Raw genomic sequence first — 15,962 nt, forward strand, 5'->3', positions numbered from 1 at the left:
GCACGCCAGTTTTCTGCACATTGCGATTGGTTGGCAACCAGTCCAGGGACTGAACATTGCCTCATCACTATTAGGGTATACATATTTGTATACTCAATCTAAAGTGCTTAAGTTGTTTGTCAAACCTAACAATACTGAACCTTAATTTATCGTAAGTGACTTTGCATTGAGCATCTGTGCCGTCAGTGTGTGTGAATTGACGAAAAGGTGAAACCAGGCAAGACGGAACATGCTTAGTTGATATTGCTCAAGATGAACAAGTTGTTTTAGTAATAGCTTGCATGAGTTGGTTTCATTATGTGTCAAAGCCCTTTTTTTTTTTTTTTTTTTAAATGATTATTCGCATTTTCCAATTGTGTGAAAGGTGACTCAATAAAATCCCGATCTCACTCCCTCCGTGTGTGGTGGCTTGAATTATTGAGGAGTCGAACCCTGGTGTTTATCCAGACTCGGCGGGTGAGCGCAACGGTGTTAAAGTCACACCTCGGCCCGCTAAAACGGAGTCTCGGTATGAGAGCCCAAACATCAGGTGTCCAGCGGAGGGTCCGACGTGCCTAAGTTCTCACACGGGACCAACATAAAGGAATCTTAATTGGACCCTGGCCCCCCTTTGAAGGCAAGATCAATCACTGTCAGTTTAAGCAGTTCATTCCGTAAATTCTTTGTTTTATGTTCATTATAATTTCTCACAGGCGACCAACAATTTTGGGGTAAAAGTCACATTCTCCAATAAGTGGGTTGGACTTTCGAATTTGAAAGTAGTTCCGGGAGTGGGCTATTATGCCAAGAACCAGCTAGATAAAAAAACAGGTTAGTCATTCACACCAGCCCACGCCCCGCCCCTCCCCTTGCAAAATGTAATGCTCCTCACCAATATGCATGCTTGTATGACAAATGGCAGTTACTCTCTAAAAAGGTAGTGTAAAAAAAAATTCATTATCATCTGAAGTCATAAAATATAACCTCCTCAGTGGAGGTAAGTCAAGCATTCTACAGTATATAGATACAACACTTTAGGAACCACTTATATATTCTGCAATACATGATTTTTTAGCAAACACTGTTGCCCTTATACAAAGTTGTGCCTTTCTAAATTGATTATTTTTAAAGCCAAAACATTATTTTGTCTTATAATGCCTAACAATTGTGAGCCTGCAAACCCCTGTTAAAGTTCACGTACGCACACACATATGTGCAAAGGTGTATAAAAAAATAATAATAATGAAAGAAATACAGTAGTTGCTACTTGTCTGCAGGCTCATTATACATTATCTATTTGCTTGAAGCAACTATTTGAAGTCTAAACACACCAGGAGCATTACGGTCATGGAGCAGTTGTTGACACATTTTCCTGCCAATAAGATCAAATAAAATTAGATTAGATTGGATGGATGGATGATATTGATAGATAGATAGATAGATAGAGATAAGAATTTTAGATATAGCTCTTGTATTCGATATGATTCTATTGTGAAAGTGCTCAGTGTTGTCACCAACATCAAACCTGTTGAATGGGTTGCCTGTATTTACGTTTATGGCTGATTTGACTTAATAGGTTAAAAATGTTGTGCAAGGCAGGTGTGGTTTTAGTAAGGGTCAAATGAGAGCGCTCAGCTGTCTGCATAGCTGACAGTGAAAGGGGAGCGTGCCATGTTGTAGCAAGGGAGCCTCGCCACAAGGTTGAGAGTGTTTCCACAGTGGGACACAGTATTGGAAAGTGTGTGGCTACAACGTGCTGATTTAAGGAATTAGGTCTTGTCTTAAGCTTGTGTCACATTTTCAACATCTTTATTTTTATTTTTTTTTGTATCGCTCCATTTGCAATCGTGCAAAATTCAATATTTTAAAGTTCAAATAAATAAACATTCACCACATACAAGCAAAGCACAAACTTAAAAAAGGAGCTACAGTCACGTTCACGTTGAACAACATTGAGCCTTCTTCCTATTTACATTTGGAAGTACCTGCCATGCGGCCTTTAGCTCACCCCTGGTGGATTTAAACACTAACAGCATCTCCATTAGACCTGTGCAGGTTGATTGGACTGGGTCCTCTCTGACAACAATTGAAAAATGAGGTAGAAACTGAAGTTGATACAAAACAAGTAAAAGGGCAAAGTCTCCTAATAATTTGCACTAATAATAATATGGGATTTTACAGGTTCTGAGCCACAATGTAAGTTCCATCTAGATGATGCAAGTCCAATACTGGCACTTAAAAAGTAAATCCACACGAGAAATGTTAGGGTGATGATACACATCCATACTTTGTAGCAGTAATTAACAGGAGTTGGGTTGATTCTACCAAGAGGGAATTTAAAATACATGACGGAAAATAAGTGGAGGGCATCATATATCTCAGTCGCATTATACTTTAGTGCTGCAACTCATTTTTGCATGCTGCTGTCATTTCATTTAATGAAGACGTCCTCTGCGTGCCATTGTGGTATTTAAGTCACATGATCATCATACACGTGGCAGTAGAGAAAATCATGGAAACTAGACATATCAATTTATTGTTGCTTGTGTATGATTTATTTAGTATCAATTGTTTCTCCAAGCCAATGAGGCCAAAATGAATGCACCATTTTGCCGCAACCAGCAGAGGCACCGTTGAGAAGGTCTCCACTAGTTTGAAGTCGAAAGACGTTTGACTTCAACGTCGGAAAATTGAGCTACAGCCAGACAATGAAAAAAAAAAAACTCCTCCGAGCATCCTTTTTCTGCTCAATATGACACGAGCATGGAAACGGAGATTTTACAAACGCCAATTCCAATGAAGTTGGGACGTTGTGCAAAACATAACGAAAACGGAATACCATGATTTGCAAACCCATTTTTAACCCATTTTCAATTGAATACACTACAAAGACAAGATATTTAATGTTCTTTGTAGTGTATTCGATTGAATAGAGGTCGAAAATAATTTGCAAATCATTATATCCTGTTTCTATTTACATTGTACACAACGTCCCGACTTCATTGGCACTGGGGTTCGTACTATCCGTTTATAATATGCATAAAACAACATTACCTTATTGCTAATTTTACCCATCATCCATTAAAGTAGTCAAAATGCTCATCCCTCATGGCAACAAATGGAATTCTGCAAAACTAATTTAGGATGCGCTCTGAACGCAACCTCTCGCACTTCATTATGTCCGTTGACAGTGTACACGTCACATATAAATAAATGTATTCAAACACTCTTAAATAGGTCTCTCATCTGTTTCCTTCTCTTAACATCTTACAGTTAAACATTAACATTTACACATCTTTATAAATACTTTAAAAGTCCTCATAATTCTTTTTTTTTTTTTTTTTTTTGTAATTCATTTAGGCGTGAGGGCTTGGCTGGTCCTGTGTTGTTGTGTCCATGCAGTCTCACAGTGTGCGTTTAGGGTGTGGGGCGTCGGGGTGGGGGATAACATTGCACTTTGCTGCCACCTAGCGTGATATTTGCAGCACTACCTCCTTTTAGCCTCCCTCTTTGGGAGTCGATGCCAGCCGTTGTGGATTCAACATGCACGGTTTGTTACTGTCACCCAATGTGCTACATTGTCATTTTAGTTTAGCGTCTCTTGTGAGACTGCGAACACCACATTTTGAGGTGTTGGCAAATAAAGTGTGATTTGAGCAAAGGGTGGTCAATCTTCATTTGGAATATGTTTATACTCTTGAGGAGAGCGAGCGAGAGAGAGAGAGAGAGAGAGAGAGCTTGGATGTGAATAGGGCAGCCGGACAGTGAGGCAAACTGTTCAATTTCATCGTACAAAATAGACTTTTCTAATTCAGTGCAAATCTGTCCTAATTCATATTTCGATGATATTTTTGCTGGCCAATCCGTGCCAAAAGTGCCACCAATAACGGCCAAGAGCCTCATTCACACCCGTCCCTTCTCCTCATCTTCATCCTCCTCCCGCTCCTCCTCAAACCGAGGAGTTACGTCTCTTCCCAGAGCCGGTCTGGGGTGTAGCAGCGGAGGCTGAGCTCAGCCAAGCGATGACCCCGTGTCAAAGGCTAGTGGAGGACACCGAGAGAGTGGGCGAGGACGGCGGCGGGAAGTTGAGCAGCTCCAGCACAGCCACGCCCACGCTGCTGCGGCGCGTGAACATGCAGGAGGCCGCCACCCACTTGTTGCTGCGCGGGTTGTACTTCTCAATGGAGTTGAGACTGGAGCTGCCGTCGTTACCTCCCACGGCGTACAGCCAGCCATCCATAGCCACCAAGTCGTGAGTGCTCCTGCGAGGGGCAAACAAAAGAAACCGAATGGTACCTGTGTACAGTTGCCTATAACAATAGTTTCAAGTAAATCTACCACTAACTATAATCCCCAAAAACTTTAATATACTGTAAGGGCAATCAAAACATAAAGAGCCCAATTTACTTATCTTTTTTTTCCAAAAATGTTCACGGTTTGCAGTTTAAACACTGTACTTGTTTGAAGGTTTATTTTTTTTAAATTATAATAATTATGTCAACATGGCCTGATCGCAACTATTTGGCAGGCACACTCGTGATGGCTAGAAATGTGGGTCGAAACACGCCGCAAACATCACCCAAAAAAATGTCAATAAATAAATAAAACAAGATTGACAGTCATCTTTTCAGGTGTGGAGAAATTGTTTTGGTTTTTTTCTTCTCCACACTGGCACAGGTTTGGCTCAAGAGACAGATTAGATATCAGCGCAGGGTGACATGTCTTGAACGGTAAATTGAGCCTCCCAGCAACTGGATAATAAAAGCGCTCCACTCCATGGTTTATTCATGGCGCTGCACTTGCTCCCACCACATTCTGACTCATACAAAAGGCAACGTGTGTGTGTGTGTGTGTGTGTGTGTGTGTGTGTGTGTGTGTGTGTGTGTGCGTGTTTGGAGGGGAGTGAGTGAATCAGCTGACACATCCACTAATCCAAGATGGCTACACCTCGAAAACCCACTGCTCCGAGCTGATCTGCTGCGTCTATATTTGGCCGAGAGTATGCGCGCGTGCAATTGCATGGATCATCACACGTAAAAAAAACAAGTGGGGCATAAGCTCAAGGTTTATGGATTTAAGAGAAAATCCCCAAATGAAATGTCCCAATAATGTCAAGTCATTATATCTGTCATATTCTAGATTGAATTAATTAGTATTGTTTCTCATAAACAGTCATTACAAAAAGCAGCCATGTTGTACATTTAATTCTCTCTTTCAACTCTGTAACTACTTTTGTAAGTATGGAAGTTGCTATATCAATAAAGGTTTGTTTGTTTGATCGATGGATTGAAGAATTGATTGATTTAAATTTGTAAGAAAAAAAAAGTATTTTTGTAATACTTCATAAACTCGGAACTGGTAATCTTATGAGCAGAAAAACACAGCACAAAGTTGTAATTTTGTGACCAAAAAAAGTTGCAATTTTACAAGAATTAAAGTCAGAAAAAAGTATTTTAAGAGAATAAATTCTTATGGCAAGAGAAAAGTAGTAGTAGTACTAGTACTTTCACAAACAATTGCACATCAACACCATCATCGGTGTAAACACTTTGTGATTGCGCAAATGTTATGTGTCTGGTTCCTGAGGACAATCTACACGCACTGAAATTGCGTCTTTTGTTGGATTCGTGAAATCATCAAGGATAACAAATATTTGATGATATGTAAAAAAAACTTGGATTTAGATTTGTGTGGGGAATTTGGACATTCACTCAAATTCTTTTCAATTCAACTTTTTTTTCCCCCGTCATCATTTTACTGATGTTTTTTCTAGTCCTTTGTGGTAATAATCGCTTTTTTTAAATCAAAGATGCTCCTTCCCGCTTTGACGTCGTTCTACCGTAAATTGTGCGAGCAGACAAACCTGCGGATGTTCATGGCAGACACTCCCTCCCAGGTGTTGGTCTTGGGGTTGAACCTTTCCACAGAGTTGAGGCAACTGGTGCCGTCATTACCTCCCGCCACATACAGCATGCCGTCCAGGACGGCCACACCGGCACTGCTGCGCCGACTCAGCATGTTGGCAATGGGTGTCCACGTGTTGCTCTGTTCATCCGATCCAACCGGTGATTAATTCATATTCATCCCACAAAGCGAACGTTTGCCGTGTCAGAGCAAAAAAACATCAAATATACCTGAGGATCGTACTTCTCCACTGTTGCAAGATGTGAGGAGCTGTCGTAACCACCCACCGCGTACAAGGTGCCATCTGGAAGTGGGAAAGCGAGGGAAAACACTCAAACATAAGCAGTTGAGCATCAATCGGTCTCAGCGAAGCAACGACCTAGAGTTGCGACTCGAACGTATCTCCTGCGCGTGCTCATGGCAGCGATCGAGGTCCACGTGCTGGTCAGAGGGTCAAAACGCTCTGCACTGTAGAAGAGGAAAGACATTTTTGAATATGTCTAAAAAAGGCCACCAAAAACAAACGCACAAGAACCGTACTAGCGTGTGTGAGTGTACCTATTTAGACAGGAAGCTCCATCATAACCCCCAGCCGCATACAACAATCCATGCAAGACCGCCACACCCAAACAGCTCCGTCGCGTTCCCATGGAAACCTCAGGCTGCCAGGAGTTAGCGATGGGGTCATATGACTCCACAGTTGCCAGGTCTGAGGTCCCATCATACCTGAATCACAGTGGACAAATGAACAGAAAGAGCTTTTTCATACTGTAGGACAGGGGTCCAAACTTTGAAAATCGAAGGATGCAAGTTGCAAGGGCCATCAAGCAATTCTACATTCTTTTACACATATTATAGTTATTTTTAAAAAGGGCTACGTCGCAGCTTTCTGTTAAAGGTGATGAGGCAAACGAGTAAGGATTTTTCTGAATTGTGGGGTGGTGCCCCTGCCTGTACTACAATAGAGCTAGCCCACTCACAACCAAAACGAGAGTCATCTGGAGTAGGCTGCCAATCTTTAAAGCAGTGTCTCCTCAGTAATGTGATATGGTCACAAATCCGACATTGACACGGACAATACAGCGGCGCAAACCATTTTTGCTTCTGAAACTGAATTGTCTTCATTTACTGGGCGTTATGTATGAAGAGACAAATATTTTCTGAACATCTACAAAAAGCGCTAAATAAAACCAAGTTATTAGGAGTAGCAGTTTTGAATGCGCATGTTGTAAACCACCAACATTTTTCACACTGCCACACTGCCCCCTTCGGGGTTTTTTTTAATAGTGTTGTGCGCTGGTCCAAATGTTATTTTTAGTAGATGTCGTGGGCTGCTAAAATATTGACAGCGGTCCGCAAACGGCCTGTGGCCCGGACTACCCGTGCTGCAGAGTTACGTTATTGCATAAATGATCAAAATACAACACAAAGAGGGGGAAAAAAAGGGGTTGCATGATTTGTATTGCTGCTTTCATTACCATAACGATTATGACCATTTCACACAAAGACGTACTTGTAGATTTAGCCACTTTTAAAATGCAATGCGGTGACGGCACAGAAGTGCATTTGGAGGGCGTTTCTACCTCACAGTCAGAGGTTCTGGCTTCAAATATTGGCTCGGGCCTTTCTTTGTTCTCCTCATTGCGTGGGTGGGTTTTTCAGCTTCCTCTCACGTTCCAAAAACATTCATATTAGGTTGGTTAAAGACTCTAAATGGCCCAAAATGACAACTTTTCAGGAAATTCCAAAAGAAAACACCATGTTGCTTGAGTTTCCAAGCACCGCCTTGTTCAAGTTGGTATTAGGTATCGTATACCATGGCACTCACCTCAACATAATAGCACCCCAAAATGATGTTCAATCGCTAATTTAATATGCTTAAAAAAAATAGCAAATTTATTACAGCGTCGTTGATTACAATGGTACGAACACCATCGAAGTCCGCCAAAGTCACGCGACGCCACCACCATACGAAAAGCCTTTAGCTTCCCAAAAACCAACGCCTGTGTGAAGTCATCTTCTCAAATTGTTTGTCAAAGGTGAGAGACGCAACCAATACAACGAGCTGCCTAAACCTGCATATGGAGGCGGAACTGAATCTGCAGCACTTAGCTCATGCGGCTGCCTTCCTTCTGCAACGAAGCATTACAGCAATCGATTTTAACAAAACAAGCCTACTCAAATGTATCTAATATCACTATTTTCATTCGTTATTGTCTAAAAAAACAAATTCAGACTTTCAATATATATAGGTGACAATTACGCTGAAAAACATGTACAAGATTAATAATGAAATATCCTCATCATCTGTCGCTGAGGCCAGCAGGCTCAAGCAGGTTTTCGGGATTTTTTTTCTAGATGTTGTTTTTAAGTCCAGAACTATGGAATGAGTGCCAATGTTCCCAGCATTAGCGAGACCCTTAAAGTGATAAGATGGGTGAACCAGCAAAGGTTAACTTAACACTGTTGTCACTTACCCGCCAACAGCATACAGTCTGTTCCCAATGGCTGCCACGCCCACCCGGGCCCGCCGAGTGGACATTGACGCCACCATGTGCCAGCGGTCCGTCCTGGTATCGTATGCTTCGCAGTCTCCGTGAATGGCGAACAGACTTCCCCCACCTGGAACAAAAAAAATAAACCAAAATAAAACGCGCACACAACATTCAAACAGCACCATTTTGACCATTTTACATTGATTTGATCGTCTTGAGCTTTTGTCACTGACCAACAGCAAAGAGCACGGGACTGGCGCCCTCGCAGCGGCGAGGTCGTGTCCTGCTGTTGCTGAGCACGCCTCTCTGCTCGGGCATCAGGTGATACTTGAGCGCCTCGATTAGTAGGTCCTTGCACTCGGAGTGGTGACGCACTAGCAGCTCCGTGTCCACGTTGCTCATGAGGAAGTCTCGCCTCAGCAGCGGCAGCCGCACGCACTTCATCAACTGACAGGACCGCAGAATAGTTTGGATAGGTTGAATTGGAATAGTGCAGTCGGAAACCATCTCAGGTGAGGTGAAATGAGTCCTACCCATGGAACATGTGGGCGGCGGCCTTCGATGTCATGCTTCACCCAGCTCAGCACGGCCCGGTACACTTCCTCTTCAGATGGTACGTTCACGTTGTCACTGGAAATCAGATCCAGGACCTGCAAGGAGACGATAAAGTACCAAACATTAAGATTAAAGAAACACGGGAAGAAGATAGCTTAACAACACGCCTTAGCCGAGGCAAGTCAAACAATACCGCCATGTTAAATAAATGTGTGTGAACAGTTTTTGTGTATTGCAGCTGACGGGTGAGCACTTGAGAAGAAGAAGTCAAAAGCCTCTTTTCTGACTAGCAAATATATATATGCATTACAGTGGGGATAAAAAGTCTACACACTCCTGTTCAAATGCCGGATTTTTTACCGAATATGACACCACGAAAAGGCATTTCAAAACGTTTTCCACTTTAAAGGGGTGTTCGCAATTTTGAAGAAAAAGACTTTTTTTTCCAGAGAGATGTAAAAATGATTGATAATTTGGTTGCATAAGTGTGCACACTCACTTTTAACTGGGGATGTGGCTGTGTTCAGAATAAACTAATCCTATTCAAAATCATGTTAAATGGGAGACAGCACACACCTGGCATCATTTTAAGTGGCTCGGATCAAACCCAAATGAAGTTCAGATGTCCCAGTCGGCTTTTCCTGACATTTGTTTGCTTTCTAGCCGTAACCTGAAGGTTTTATGCTAACACTGACTGCTATTTGGAACTGGAACTATTCATTATTCCCTCCACCTTGACGAAGGCCCCAGGTCCAGCTGAAGAAAAACATTTGTTTTTGTTTTTTGTGATGAGCGGTGTTGTGTTCTCGACAAACACACCATTTGGAATTATGACCAAAAAGTTCAACCTTGGCTTCAGCAGACCATAACATATTTGCCCACATGCATTTGGGAGCGTTCAAAGGTGTTGTTGTTTTTTTCCCCCCCCTCTTAGTAAGATAAGGCTTCCGTCTTGGCGCCTACTCCATAGTCCAGACATACAGTATGTTCTGCTAAAAATATATATTTAGGGTGAAAATAAACCTAAACAGCCATATGCAATGCAATCAACTGACAGTAGTGAAAGCTTCTAGCTCTCGTCTAAGTGGTATTCCTGTACATGACTCACTGTTGACACTTTGCTTCCTTTCTTCCCTCCCCCAAGCTTTTGTTTATTTATTTATTTATATTATCTTTATGCCTTTCGCCACTCAGCATACATGAATGCCACAAAATCCCTTCTGCCACCTTGAACATGATATGGAGTATTCACACATAATCACTTGCGTGTAAATTGAAGGCTTGCTAAGCCTTGCTAAATGATCTCAAAGGCACACGATGTGGCTCCATGGCACACCGAGCGCTGCAGTCTGAGTGCTTGGCTGGCACTGTTCCCAGATTAAGACGGGGGGCTGGCTGGGTTTGTTGGGCCTGAGCAGACAGCTGCTGCCTGGTCAGATGAGGGCAGCAGTTAGCAGCCTGAAGTATACACTCATCCACTGGATTAGCCAGGTTTGGAGGATGGCAATCTTAATGGATTTGTTTTCACAATTACACCATATTGGACCATTTATACTAAATGTCTATTGCTGCAATGTGGGTGTCAGCTTCAGGGCTGCTTTTTTTTTTTTCAACCTGCAAAAAGACCAACCTTACCCTTTTTTTTTTTTTTTAAAGCTGTGCAACCTCTTCAACATCCCGACCAAGTTGGTTCACGCTCTCTCACAGAACACACCCTTAAAATAAAAAAAAACTAGAAATAAGCACAGCACACACAAGCTAGGCATGTGTATAGCTACACTATGTTCAATTTATTTCAGATGAATGGCAGCTACTGAAGTGTATTTGGGGTAGTATTTTTATTTTTTTTAATTTGTTCTCCTTTGATATAAAAATTACATTGTACATAATAGTACAATGATAGTCAACATTTTTTTTAAATAAAATGCGTAATTATTATACCACACCACTATAGTCGGAAAATTGCTGACTACATTTTATCCATCCAGGTTTGTTGCCATTTGTGATGGACACACAGAATGGGCGAGTTTAAAAAAAAATAATAATAATAACTAATGTCTAATTTTATTCTGCCATTTTGCAGCTTAACCGCCATTGTTTTCATGAACCTTTAGTGGCACTCACCAGACTCTTTTAATGCCACTGGGGCTGGACTTTAGAGGAGCTGTTTGTCAACACTTTCAGGAAATTCAAGCGAAGGAACAGGAAGAAGGTAAAACAAAATGCTAAATCACACCTCCTTTCGCCCTTAATTCTATCACAACAGCAGCTTTTTCCATTATTGTGTGCCGAATTTGGATAGTGGGACCTCCCTTTAAATTGGAGATAACACCATTATGCTAAAACTTTTAACCCTTTACAGGGCGCTCGTTGAAATAATATAAACCTCAGACAATTACCGGACTATTTGTAGCATTTACAGAAATGATATATGCCAGTATAACATACTTTTTCTGTCATCATATTTGTGTATAACTTATTTCATTGTGAGGATTACAGCTTTATTTGTTTACTGGCTGGGAGACGACACATTGTTCTACTGACTTATAGTTAGGGGAAATGAATACAATCGATAGTCGGGTTAGAGGTAGAACTATAAAATTGGAAAGGGCCAGTATTTCCTCTTAATTTTTTACATTAATACATTAGGATGACATAAAAGCACTCACAGTGAAAAAGAAATACTCCTGGTGCCGCAGAGAATCAATAATTCTGTTGGCTGAACAGAGAGTGCAGAATGGAAATGATGACTTTTAGAGATGAAAACCTTGATGCGGTGAGCAGTTGCTGAATAGGCTTTGGCTTGCCGGACTTGACGCGGCAGACGAAATAGTCCGTGGCAACTCGGTGGGAGGATAAAATTATCGGTGACTGCGATTGATGCACTCAGCTGAGGACGAGCAAAAGTCTGCTAACATAAACGGAAAGAATGACAGTACTGTATCACGCTCATGCTCACGTTCTCTGAGTTTTGACTGAGTGCAGCCACAAACACGGAGGTTAGAATGCACATTTGGATGCTCTACTGCATTACTGCGCTCACCTGTTTCAGTGGAAGCAGCATGAACTCCTCTGTCTTGGACACCTCAACAAAGTGCTGCAGGACGTACTTGTGCGCCGACTTGAGAAGGTCGCTGCAGGAGTGCGTGTCGGCGAAGCCTCGGATGCCCAGACAGTTGGAGGGGTCCAGCTGGCTGAGGAGGAACTTGCAGCAGGCGTCTCGCACCCCGTTGAGTTGCAGCAGGCTAGCTGCCGGAAGCAACGTCTAAGAAGGAATTACAGGTGTGATCACCCCTAGTGTGTTCAATGCACAGGGACGAAGCTAATCTGTGGTTTACCTGAACGTTACCCTCCCCGACCACGATCTCCGCTGTGTAGGTGTACTGAATGAGCTGCTCCAATGCCTGGGGGTCGATATCATGTAGCGTCACATGGGTCTGACGACTCTCTGACATCTCATCTACATGAGAGCGCACAATAAGAGGAGTTACCATTCATCTATTTTCTTTACCACTTTTTCTGTGCAGGTCACAGCAAAGCTGGAGCCAGCTGACTTGAGACGGTGAGAGGCGGGGGATAATCAACATGGAGGAAACCACTTCAAGGTGAGAATCGCATCCAGAACCCTTTTATTTTTTTTTTTTTTTTGCTGTGAGGCAGCACTGTTAACCACTCATCAACTGTGCTGCACAGACCCGTTGACTCGACTAAGATGATACATCCTTCATTCTGGCAGACGTGTACTGTAATTTCTCGTGTATAATGCGCTCCCCCCCCCCCCCCAAACAGTACAGTTGTGCTCAAAAGTTTACATACCCTGGCAGAATTTGTGAAATATGTTTTTTTTTTTTTTTTTAAATATAACTGATGACGGAACAACAACCATCAATTTATTTATGGTTATGTTTTGTTTAATAATAATGCTTGACCGTTTAATTTGAATCCCATTAAAATAAAATGTAATGTGTTTCGCCTGGCCCTTCATGTTTTCTTTAAAGAATTGTACCCATCTTAGAAATTCTGCCTGGGTAATCAAACATATGTGTGTTTTCTAATTTACTACATAAAAGTAGGGCTGTGAATTTCAAAATAAGAGCAAGTAAATTTAAAAGGATTACGTGTTCAAATAAAGTGCTTAACTTCAGAATAATTCTTAAAAACTAACAAAATACAGTTAATACTTCATGTTTTGATCCTATGGATTGAAGCAAAATCATGCATTGTAAAAAATGCATTATACATAGGTAGAAGGGTTTTCCAGAATTTTAAGGTCAACATTGGGGGTGCGCATTATACACGAGAAATTACGGTATATTCTCAAGATCAATTGTTGCTGTCTTTAGAATATGAAATATACTACTGGAGTTCTAACCCAATAGAAAATTTTAATGTATAATTTTGTATTACATGCATTAAACCGCAGACAGAGGAGCAATATCAGAATGGCGGGGCAGCACAAAAACGGTGATGTCACTTTTGCAGAAACCTGGCTGGTCACCGAAGGCCCATCTCTAGTTTTCAAACAACAGCTGCACTGGCTTTAATTAATCGAAAAGTTAAACAGACTATGAAAATGAGCTCATTAGTGACAAGGTTAGACCAGCTGAGGCTTGGTGTCTGGAAGACTGGAGGCAGTTTGTCTCGTACGGAGAGGAAATGTGAGACACGCAACGCCACTGACCACCTGTGCCCCAGACCGGAAGGTGGAGGCAGGGAAACAATGATCCTGAAAACCATAAGGTGGTGTTTACTGCATTCATATGTTGTTTTTGACATTAAACTCCAGGGTCTGAAATTCAACACCCCAAGGCATACTACGACGTCCGTTATGTGGATTGAAGGGATAGAAAGCACAAAGAAAACGAGGTGCAGGCTGGTTTCGGGGGGGGGGATGATGTGCACTGTGCTGAACTTACTGGTAAACATAGCGTGGAAGTACGGGCTGCAGGAAGCCAGCACCACTTTGTGCGCCTTTATCTCTTTGCTGGAGACGTGGAGCACAATATCGCAGAGCAGCCCACGCTGTCGCATCCTGTTCATGGACACGAAGGAGTCGTGGTAGTGGCGCTTGGAGTTGTGCGAGATGCTGTGGCCGTCGCGGTTCAGCAGCTGCATGCCTCCTTCCATCATGGCGCCGGGTGGGGCGGCCGCCGGCTCGTGCCTGTGCCGCACTCTGGGCAACTGACAGATTGTTTGTCATCAATTTTAAAAAGCTATAGTATAAAACATCCTTTGACATCCAGGTCTTCCACCTGAAAAAGCTTAGTTCATCAGCAGGTGTTATGACAGGTGTCCAGCGCAATCACGGCTCTTTTTGTTGCTGCTGTATTTCTCACGCTGACAGCTATGACAGGACGCCTGTCAGCACAACAGAGATCTAAAAAGTCCAATCATTAATTGCAGGCTGGCCGGGCACTCGGCCTCAACGCTGATTAAAGCCCAAAACAATCAAATATGTGGTCTACAATGCAGTATACCGTATGTACACGATTACTTGAAATAGAATTAAACAAGAGAAAAATGTAACTTGACAATGACCTTGAACAGAATATTCGCACTGCATGAACGAATCACAAAAAAGTCAAATGAACTGAAGAATTTGAGCTGTAATAACTAAACTCACATGACACATTATTATGTGCATCTGAAAGCTATAGAGATTCTCTACCAGAGTGCGTTTTGGGCAAAGTGACTAATGCTCACGTTTGATTGACACTGACACATTCATGATTATTAATTCATTATTATTATTATTGTGGTTGGCGTAAAAAATTTGCCCCACTGGTGTCCCTGTTTTCATGTGCATTTTTACACCATCGCACACTATAAAACTTTTAATGGATCTTTGATGGTGTCAATCAAATGTGGAAGACTTTTCAATGCTCTGCTTGCAGCTTGCACCAGCCTAATTCCTGTACAGTGGGTGTTTTGGTGGGGGGGGGCATAACTGGGAAATATTACCTACAATGACTTTCTGAAAAGAAATAGGAGGAAAAACACTGAATGGGCCAAAGAGTGCTCAAAGCTGAAAGTTGAAACCAAAACAAACGACGTACCATTTATTGGTTCAAGTAGATTTGGTTTCTTGTGTTTGCACACTGTGCGTTATCCCATAGCTTGATCTCCCTGCTCAATAGACGCCCCAGTTGTCGGGCATCGTAGCTTTAGGATGTTCATTTCGCACCACACGCACGCATACACGTACACACCGATCAGGCTCTGCTGATGTGCACAATCTGATTTAAAATGCCCATGGAGCTCGTCCGAGAATCTTACGTGGAACCCTCAAAGCTTTAGTCCATCCTCATGTTGGCAACGTAAATACAGTCCTGTGCAATAACATTTATAGTTCTATTCATGCATAATTCTGGAAAACGGGTCCTTCAATATCCCTAGAGAAGACCAGTAGCAATAGAGATCAAATAGGAATATTCTGTCTTTACCGGTAGCTTTGTTGCGGTTATATTTGCAATTCGTGTCTTTCCCGAAATGATGGAAGATGAGCCTGCAGCTGTCGCAGTCAGGAAGGTTCGCAAATCGGCTCCAGCGATGGGGCTATCTGTCCATATTCGTCTCAAGCAAAGGAAATGTTAAAGAAAAAGCATTTTTTCGTGTCTCGTATACGATTGACGTCAATGCACACACAAAAAAACATGTATGGACGCTAAAACTGTTAAGGTGGAACGACGACTGTCCCTTTAAAAGCGTGAATGCGGCTCAGAGTGGAGAACTATTATTATTCTCGATGAGGGTAAGATTGCACAACAAGTAAGATCTATTTACACTAAATATTTTTAATACATCGAAAATGCACATTAAATGTCGGTTCGCGAGGCTCGTTATATAATTAAAAATGAGATAAGCGACCTTAAGTGAGTGCTCCTCCGACTGTGAGTCCGGAAGTGATTTTGGATTATACGACTGCGCTTGCGCGAAAGACCCGACCATGATTGGTCAGTTCCTAATTTCTCATCAACAATATTATTAAGTCGATACATCCGCCTTATGGTTTGCGTGCCTACGGCGACG

The 15,962-nt window shown here is 42.2% G+C and overlaps 1 protein-coding gene across 7 annotated transcripts; it reads right to left on the reverse strand.

The window, feature by feature from the left end:
* Window positions 1–1,766: 1,766 nt before the first annotated feature.
* klhl17 (kelch-like family member 17) lies at window positions 1,767–15,931 on the reverse strand. Of its 7 annotated transcripts, none has more exons than XM_061768572.1 (14): window positions 15,377–15,896; window positions 14,990–15,262; window positions 13,850–14,114; window positions 12,272–12,393; window positions 11,977–12,198; window positions 11,701–11,844; window positions 8,912–9,028; window positions 8,612–8,825; window positions 8,361–8,505; window positions 6,442–6,609; window positions 6,263–6,351; window positions 6,114–6,187; window positions 5,843–6,024; window positions 1,767–4,241 (listed from the first exon to the last, which is right to left on the reverse strand). In XM_061768572.1, the coding sequence occupies exons 2-14, from the start codon at window positions 14,990–14,992 to the stop codon at window positions 4,013–4,015; spliced, it is 1,974 nt and encodes a 657-aa protein (XP_061624556.1). In that variant the 5' UTR covers window positions 14,993–15,262; window positions 15,377–15,896; the 3' UTR covers window positions 1,767–4,012. The 7 variants fall into 7 exon arrangements, with proteins under 7 accessions (XP_061624556.1, XP_061624573.1, XP_061624532.1 ...); XM_061768589.1 differs by lacking the exon at window positions 14,990–15,262 and adding an exon at window positions 14,186–14,291 and having other exon boundaries at window positions 15,377–15,895; XM_061768548.1 differs by lacking the exon at window positions 14,990–15,262 and having other exon boundaries at window positions 15,801–15,931.
* Window positions 15,932–15,962: the final 31 nt, after the last annotated feature.

Source organism: Phyllopteryx taeniolatus, chromosome 1, assembly GCF_024500385.1.
Source record: "Phyllopteryx taeniolatus isolate TA_2022b chromosome 1, UOR_Ptae_1.2, whole genome shotgun sequence".
Classification (NCBI taxonomy): Eukaryota; Metazoa; Chordata; class Actinopteri; order Syngnathiformes; family Syngnathidae; genus Phyllopteryx; species Phyllopteryx taeniolatus.